The sequence below is a fragment of the Dipodomys ordii genome, unplaced genomic scaffold (genome assembly GCF_000151885.1).
Source record: "Dipodomys ordii isolate 6190 unplaced genomic scaffold, Dord_2.0 Scaffold5, whole genome shotgun sequence".
Classification (NCBI taxonomy): Eukaryota; Metazoa; Chordata; class Mammalia; order Rodentia; family Heteromyidae; genus Dipodomys; species Dipodomys ordii.
Genome location: NW_012267221.1, coordinates 11,856,241 through 11,865,244, shown reverse-complemented (window position 1 = coordinate 11,865,244; position 9,004 = coordinate 11,856,241). Strand labels below are relative to the sequence as shown.

General features: G+C 37.5%; 1 protein-coding gene across 1 annotated transcript in view; it reads left to right on the top strand.

Moving 5' to 3' along the window:
- Positions 1 to 9,004, top strand: part of Pla2r1 (phospholipase A2 receptor 1, 180kDa) — a 119,234-nt gene that overhangs the window by 68,964 nt on the left and 41,266 nt on the right. The window contains exons 12-13 of the mRNA XM_013030869.1: positions 3,485 to 3,681; positions 7,901 to 8,046. Of these exons, the coding sequence (XP_012886323.1) occupies positions 3,485 to 3,681; positions 7,901 to 8,046 (343 nt within the window). The remainder of the gene's footprint in view (positions 1 to 3,484; positions 3,682 to 7,900; positions 8,047 to 9,004) is intronic.

Here is a 9,004-nt window from a genome sequence, read left to right as displayed (position 1 = left end):
TATGGGATTCTTTAAATACAAGATCATGTCATCTGCAAAGAGGGAGAGTTTTATTTCTTCTTTCCCTATTTGGATCCCCTTTATGTCTGCATCTTGTCTTATTGCTGTAGCTAGGCATTCTAATACTAGATTAAAAAGGAGTGGAGAGAGTGGGCATCCTTGTCTTGTTCTGTTCTCAGGTTTTTTTTTTCATGACTTTTCCCCCTAAACTTCAAATAGTTGTGCAGGAGGGTTACAATTTTATCATGTCTAAGTGTCCAGCGCTTTTGTGATCAGAGTCACTATTTAATCCTTTTTCTGCATCCAATCTACCCCTTTTCCTTAGATAAAACTGTTGCCAAAATAGGAACATAAATATATAGACTCAAATGAAATATCTAGGCATTGAGACCTGGCATAATTCCCTCCTGCCCCAAACCATAACTTGGTTTGATTGGTTAGCTTATACTTTGGTACTTGACTAGAGAGGTTAAAGGTGATGGCTTTCCAGCTCAGTTCATTTTATATAATTAGGTAGCTGCGTCAAGTGCAAAAGATTGGAACAGTGAATTCAAATTTCTTAGTTTTCCCACTGATGTTTCAGGGAAAGAATGAGAAGGTCTGGGAGCTAAGGTAGGTAAGGAGAAATCCTTTGAAATATGAGATTCACCATGGAAGAAAAAGGATAATAAGTCTTTTCTTCAATGGGAAATGAGTTATTAAAAAAAAGAACAATTTCTCTGGGAGAAAAATTGCCTCTACTTTTCCTCCACCTCATTCTTATTATTTGGCTTTGCAAGCATCCTTATGAATTGGCATATAAATTCAGTTTATATCTCCCTTAACCCTGTCTCCCTTTATTACACCACTTTACTGCTTCTTTGGGGCTTAGACTTTAAAATTTGGGTCAAATGTTCCATTAAGTTAACTGCGTTAAAATACCAATAACACTCCTGGAGCACTTTGCATGTCTCCTTGAGTCACAAACATCTCCTGCTTCACTAATGAAGATGAGCTGGACTCTACTGCATCTAAACCATGGTAAGACAAAAATGCAAGGCCAACAAAAAAAGTATATTATATTATAAACTTGCTGATTCAAACATTTAAACAATTCTCTGAATGTGCAGGCAGAACTCCTGTCACAAAAATCCCAGTTTTTGTCCTCAAAATGTCTATAAGCAGAATAACAACCTCTTGGGGGTGTTTTAGCTCTTCCTAACTTACAGTGTGCTTTCCAACATGTTATTATCACTATTATCTTGTGGCTATATTTAAATCTACAAGTCTTATTATGATTGATTCATGTTTTCAAGCTTCAAGTTATTCAATATTTGTGCTAGAGACCTTGTATTCCAAATTAGATGTTCTTTATAGGAGTTTTCTCACTTTTTTCTGCAGGAAGTGGAAGTTTCCTTGGAAGGCCTCAGAGGACCTCGGGGAAAAGTGCTCATCTTTCTTCCTCATTCAAGTAGAACAGATCCATAAATATATCCCACTTGGGAATTCCATGTGAATCTCCACCACTCTTCCTCTTCCTCATGCACATCTCCTCTATTGCTCATGACTCAGCTGGGTCTGGGGCTTCATTCCTAAATTACAAAATGCTGTTCATAGCAAAGGGAGTCATATAGTATATGCCTTCACCCTTGTCTATCTTCCTACCCCTAGCCTTCCATCTCTAGCACTAAGTAGCTCTTCCTGGCTGGTGGAAGTATCTGATCGATTTGGTATGAACCAACTCTCTCTTGGCTTACTTTTGTTCAAAATAAGCCATGCTTATCATGTTTCCTCTTCTATGAATATGTTCACATTTTGGGGTTTTTGATGTATTCATGCATGGGCATGCATGTGTGCACTCATGCACACACATGCATACACACACACACACACCTTTGAGTGTCACCATGATGTCCAGCACATAAGGCATGATGTGCACCTAGGACTCTTGAAGACACAAACAGTGCTTTACCTTTCTTTTCTTTCTTCTTTCTTTTCAGACTCCATTATATTTCTTCATTCCATTCTTTCTTCCAGCTCCCATGTTTTGTTGTCCATTTCTTCAGTCTTTCTGTGACTATAAAACAACCAATACATAGTTGACAATGATCGTGTCAGTTACCAAATATCAAAAAACCAAAAAACTGAAAAAGTGAAGCCATTGCTACTGAAGGGAAATTAAGCAAGATAAGTATCTAGTACCTCATTACTACCTTTCTTTAAAGTACTTCTAGGCCACAAATCTTCAGATATGTCTTCCACCACCACTTGCTATTTACAAGCCCACCCTGAAAACTCTATACCCTTTCCCTGTCCTCTAAAACCTAGCTCAAGTATCCCTTCCTACAAATCCTTTTCTGATAGATATCTCTAGGCAAGGTCCATCAGCCCTTCTGCAGTCTCTCCCACAGCTCAAGACACGTTCCTTTCTGTTATACTTTATATATTATTTTATTGCAATTGATTATTCATCTGTATCTCATACTAAACCAAGATGGGTTTTTTTTTTTGCTTGTTCGGTCCTCTTTCTGTAAAAGCTAATATACAGCATAGCCAGGGATGCTGTAGATGCATAAATTTGTTGTGATTGTTGAATGTCAATATAGTTCATTAAATAGTCTCCCTGAAATCAAGAGGAAAAAAAACAATTTCATTCTCATCCAGTGTTTATTCTATTTTTAGAATGGAATTGTTTCCTACTACATTGAACTGAAATTCGAAGTGTATATTTATCTATCTTATGAGTTGTATAGATTCTGCAAAACTTAAGAAGCTTAACTCAATTTGCAAATTGTTTCCAAGAAAAACACATTTCATATTCAAAATGTTCAATATACATGAAAAGACAAAAGTGAAGTTGTTCTGTCCCTAACAGAAAAATCTATCCCCTTCCCAATATTTCATACTATACTCTGAATGTGGAGGGACAAAGAATCTGTCTTTTGCTTCTTATTTCCTTATTATCTGCCATTGTCTCTGACCCCAGAGCTTTTCCATTATTTCAAAATTTATCTTATTCTCTCCACTCTCCCATGGTTTATGGCTTATGGTTTTGTTCTTTGTTGTGGATCTTGTAGTCTACCTTGAATCCATTATTCATGGAAGTTTTCCCCCCATGGAATCTCTCAGGATGAGCACTTTGCTCCTGTCTCAGCTGATGGTTCACAATGGGATTTCAAAGCACAGCATTGAGCTATAGTGGATATTTTGGCTCCAAGTAGGAACCACTCCTACTTTCCTATCACATGCTATCTGAGCTCAAAGGAGACAATGTCCAAATTTCAGGCTTCATAACTTCTTTTCTCTCATGTTTCCTTCTTCTTTTCTCCAGAGGTGAGAAGAAATGAGATAATTGTGCCAATAAAACATCCCTTTTCATCTTTATTGTTCTTCTCTGGATGCTTCATTAGGAGATTCAGTTATTCTGCACTCTGAAGAGCTGTCATCTGAGCACAAAATGTGTTAATCATTTGATATTAAACTGCTTGTTTTTTTCTGATCGTAGGTTCCAATGGTGGCTGTGTTGTCATGCATGGAAGGAGTGGGCGCTGGGAGGTGAAGGACTGCAGACATTTCAAGGCAATGTCTCTGTGTAAACAGCCAGTTGAAAATCGTGAGAAAACAGAGCAGGAAGAGAGATGGCCCTTTCACCCCTGCGATTTGAACTGGGAGTCACAGCCTGGTCTGGCCAATTGCTTCAAGGTGATACCAAGGTTACTTAACTACTCTCAATAATACCAGCAGTTCAATTTGATCCATGTACCACAAATTCCTTTATTATAGCACTTTCCAGAACTGTGCCTGGCACACAGCAGGGGCTTAATTAATATTTGCCTTTCTTTTTCTTTTCACTTATAGTCCAAATAATTTTAACTCAAATATTGACAGACTTCTGGTGATACTGAAGGCTTCCTTGTGAAGAATGATGTCTATTAAGCAGAAATGCCATGCATCAATATTAATTCCAGGAAGGAATTAATATGTACTGGTTAGCAATCCTGGGAAAGAATTTTAAACACCTGACTAGTAAGAGCTCTAGGTTCAGCTGGAGGTTTTGCGCAAACTCAATTGACGGAGTCTGAGTCCAGTGAGATCATAGCGTTCAGACAAGTCAGGAAAGCAAATTCATTCTCCACAGATGGGCCACAAGAAACAACAACACCTAAGATCCTAGCAAGCCCAACCCCCAAGGCTCAGAAAAGCTGCCTAGGACACATGCTCCACTTCCCACCATAGCTCAGGGACTCCAAAAGCATTATTCTCTGGGTTTTATGTCTTGCCACTTGGGTCACTGGGCTAAAACATTGACGAGGACAGCTGCATTCTCAGTACATTCTTGCTGAGAAGTGCAATCAAGAGGGGGCATGCTGGGTCAACCAGGATCATTCAAGGACCAATCCTATAATATTATAGCACAAGTCAGCGTTCTTAACCTTTTTTTATGTCAGTCATAGGGCTTGAACTCAGGGCCTGGGTGTTGTCCCTCTTTTTTTGCTCAAGGCTAGCCTTCTACCACTTTGAGCCACAGCTCCATTTCCAGTTTTGGGGTGGTTACTTGGAAATAAGAGTCTCACAAACTTTCCTGCCTGTGCTGGCTTTGAACTACAATCCTTAGATCTCACTCCCCTGAGTAGCTAAGATTACAGGTACAGCTCACAAGTCAGTGTTCTTATTGCCAAGCAAATGCCAAATGAAGGTGGTCAATACTCACTGAGAATTAAAATGCTAAAATTCTACATTGGATTTTAGCTTGTGAATAAAGTACTTTCCATGGAATAATAATACTTCTAAACATATATTTTGCAATTTTCTAGATATCTAAAGAGCCAACAAATTAATAAATATAGTTGACATGCATGTATCAATAGCTCTGCATGAAGATAGATACATACACACATACATACATAGACACATAGACAAATAGATACATAGTTGATAGATAAAGAAAAGAAGAATTTTACCTGAAGTGCTTCAGACCAGAAGTATTTTAATTTGCATATATATAATATACATGTATGTGTATATATAAATGCATGTGTATTTGCATATATACATATACATGAATGTGTATATGTATATAAAATGCATGTGTGTATCTGTATATACATGTATGTGCATATGTGCCCATATGTGTGTGTACATGCGTGTATGTGTACCTACATAGGTATGAATATATGCATATGTATGTACATGTGCAAATATACATATACATGCATACATATATACACACAGAGAAAAATAACATGGTTGGGACTTAAGTCTAAGCACAAAATCATATATACCACACATATACACACACACAGATATACAGGCTAGAGGTAATTTTATACAGTATTTTTAGTAATCCTGCACATAAAACAAAGTTTGCATACATAAAACTGTCAGAAAGCAAAGTGTCACTATCACAAAAGGTTTCAGACTTTAGAGCATTTCAAATTTTTTACTTTCAGATTAAGAATACTCAACATAAAAGTCAAATTACATATAATATTAAAACATTCATATATGTTAAAATTCTCAAAGAAATACCTGTTTAAAACATCAGCTTTAGATCCTAGATTTAAACCAGTTCCTATACTCTTCTTGCTAGAAGCATGTGATTTTATGTTTGGTAGTTTGGTCTTGATTTGTTCTGACATGTTCTATACTTAGAGATTCCCCAAATCATAGGAGAAAGCTCTTCTCCAGCATGTTCTCTGCCCATGTGAGCAGTATAGCAATAGGCCAACTCCACAGATATTACAGCTTGCAGATATCACAAAACAACATGAATGCCTTCCCTTTAAATGTACACATGTGAAATCTCAGATTAATTTCATAGAATAACAGGCCCAGAAGTGATATCACAGAGTTAAAATAAAAATGAGTAAACTAAGGCCAGTGAGATGAAGTGATTTGCTCAAGCTCACATTTATGTACTGACAGTGAAAATGCATCCCTGGTCTTGGGACTCGTGGTCCAGTGCTTGTTCTACAATATATCATCTTGATGTGTCAACAAATGGATGGTGTGTTTGATGTGCACGGAGGTAGGATTTATGAATTTAGAGTGATTCAGAAAGAGGTTCCCAGAGGAAGCAAGTTTTGACATATAATTTAGAAGATGGAAAGGCTATGCTGTGGTCCACAGAATTTGGAAAGCTATTCATTCTGGTCTCAGCAAATAAGAACCTGTGCAGGCTGGCCTGAGAGTATAGCTGCCTGGCATCTGAGAGTCAGGCTTATTGCTGGAGTTTTCTAACAAGGGGATGACTCAAGATCAAGAGTTTTCTGGGTCTGTCTTTCACTCTGTTTTTACAAAAAGCCAAAAGAAAACTTTCCATTTGACCAATTCCTTTCTGCTCCTGAGGATTGATGAGAGAAATTTAGACACAAACAACTGCACCTTCTGTTCAGCTCAGAATTAACAAACCCAGAAATATTGCTGTCCTAGGTATAGGCGTTATTTCTCATTTCTTGACCAGAGTCACTCATATTCATGGTCATTCGGCTAGTTTTAATTTGTCAGAAGGTAGCCTTCTGGGATAGAAATTTGTGGGTTCTTGAATTAAGGAGTCCTAGATATAATCCTAGCTCTGCATTTGTAGGTGTATGTACTGAAATTCTTTTTTTTTAATTTTTTATTGTGAAAATATTGTACAGAGGGGTTATAATTACATGGGCAAGATAATGAGTACATTTCTTATCAAGCATTGTAGCCTCCTCCTTTGTTTCCCCTTCCCATCCCATCCTCCCCCTGGCCCCCCACCCAACCCTCCTCCCCCCACACCAAAGTTGCAAAGTTCGTTTTCCACATACAACTTGTACATCTCATTGTTGCAGTGGGTCCACCTGTATCCTTATTTAAACGATTTGTTTATACCACAAATTATACCAACATCAAATACAGTGAAAGCAGGGGTTATACTGTGGGGGAGGGACATACAAAGCAACAAAGAAATATCTTATAAATGTGTTAGAAACAATCGCATGAAAGAAAAAACATTTGAATACATATCTTAGGGTTCATTTCCCTAGCATCAACTTATCTGACCTTTTCTGTTTGACTCAGACATATACTAGTTATTGCAAATAAGGGAAACCATGGGACCTATGTTTCTTTGGGCCTGGCTTACTTCACTTAATATAATTTTTTCCAAGTCTTTCCATTTCCTAACAAATGGGGCAATGTCATTCTTTCTGATGGAGGCAAAGAATCCCATTTTGTATATATACCACATTTTCTTGATCCATTCATCTACTTGTCCTGAAATTCTTAACACCGTTTATCCCAATTTCCTTGACTCTTGACAAACATTAATTGAAGGAAAACATTAATTGAAGGAAACTACCAGCTATAGGAGATTTAGTGGGGAAAAAGGTCTTCAGAAACTTACTTACAAAATTGAGTTTATTATATTCTCTTCATGAATTTGTCATGAAGATAAAATGAGCTAATTTGGGGGGGGGGTTGTTTGTTTGATTATTTTGTTTGTTTTTTTTGCCAATCCTGGGGCTTGAACCCAGGACCTGGACACTGCCCATGAGATTCTTTTGCTCAAGATTAGCATTCTACCACTTGAGCCACAGCACCACTTCTGGCTATTGCTATATATGTGGTACTGAGGTTTCGAGGCCAGGGCTTCATGTATGTTAGACAAGCACTCAACCACAAAACCACCTTCCCAGGTCCTGAGCTAATAGTTTTAAAGTGACTAGGTACCTTCTAGTTCACTAATTGTTACTTCCATTAGCTCTCAAAAAAGAACAGAAAGAGGTGGGACACAGCTGGGAAGTAGTGTGCCAATCATAAAAGAAGCTCTGGGTATAATCCTCAGCAGCAAAAAAAAAAGAATGAAAATTATATTACTATTAGTTTCTAAAGCATAATTGAACAGCCTTTCCTTATCCATGACAGTGTGGATATTTTTTTTACTGTACAGGTATTTCACAGTGAAAAAGTCCTAATGAAAAGATCATGGAGAGAAGCTGAAGCATTTTGTGAAGAATTTGGAGCTCATCTTGCCAGCTTTGCCCATATTGAGGAAGAAAATTTTGTGAATGAACTTTTACATTCAAAATTAAATCGGTAAATAGTTGTGAGTTCTGAAAAACTCACAAATATTATCCCTCAGGAATGGCTTTTTACGGGTCAGAATCCCACGTAATTAATTAGAGTTCTAGTATTAGTAAGTCAAAAATCAAGGTATCACTAGTTGTGGAAGAAAAAATATATCCATATAGCCTTGTATTTATAGGCCACCAAGTGGCCATAAAACAAAGTGATGATTGATATTTGAGATCTTTGTCATGTATCTCTAGTCAGATTTTTAAAGCTGTGTTGCAAAACGGTATCTACCTCAGTGGGATTTTTAAATTTTTTATTGTAAAGGTGATGTACGGAGGGGTTACAGTTACATAAGTGAGGTAATGAGTAGATTTATTTTTGAATAGTATCACACCCCCCTCATTTTCTCCCATGTTTTTTTCCCCTCCTGACCCCTCTCCCTGCAGAAGTGTATAGTTCATTTCCAACATAGTGTCTAGAGAGTATCACTGCTGAATTAGTTCACCCTTTGTCCATTTCAGTGCTTCCCCTTCCCCTCCCCAAACCAGATACACTTAGTGGTTTGAAAGTGTTTCTTAAGATTCCCCATGATCCTGGGACCTCAGGAACAGAAGGCTCCTAAATGAGCAGAGTTGCTAGAAGACCACCAGCATAGCCCCCACAAGCTCCACTAATTATTATTTTTCTAAATGATAGGAGTCTGTTTAAGAGTTCACTTGAAATAAAAATCCTAGTGATTAAAAAAAATCCAGTCCAACTCCTTGATTTGATGTTAGTACTTGGACTTTAACTCAGGGCCTTGTGCTGTCACTTGGCTTTTTACCCAAGGCTGATGATCTACCACTTGAGCCACACCTCTACCCAATTCTGATTTTGCATTTGAAGAAACAAGGTGTTTTGCTTATTGGGGTCTATTTCCAAGTTTACGGAATCTCAAAATCCTTGGAATTAAAAATCCAGTTAAATTTGAATGAGAATA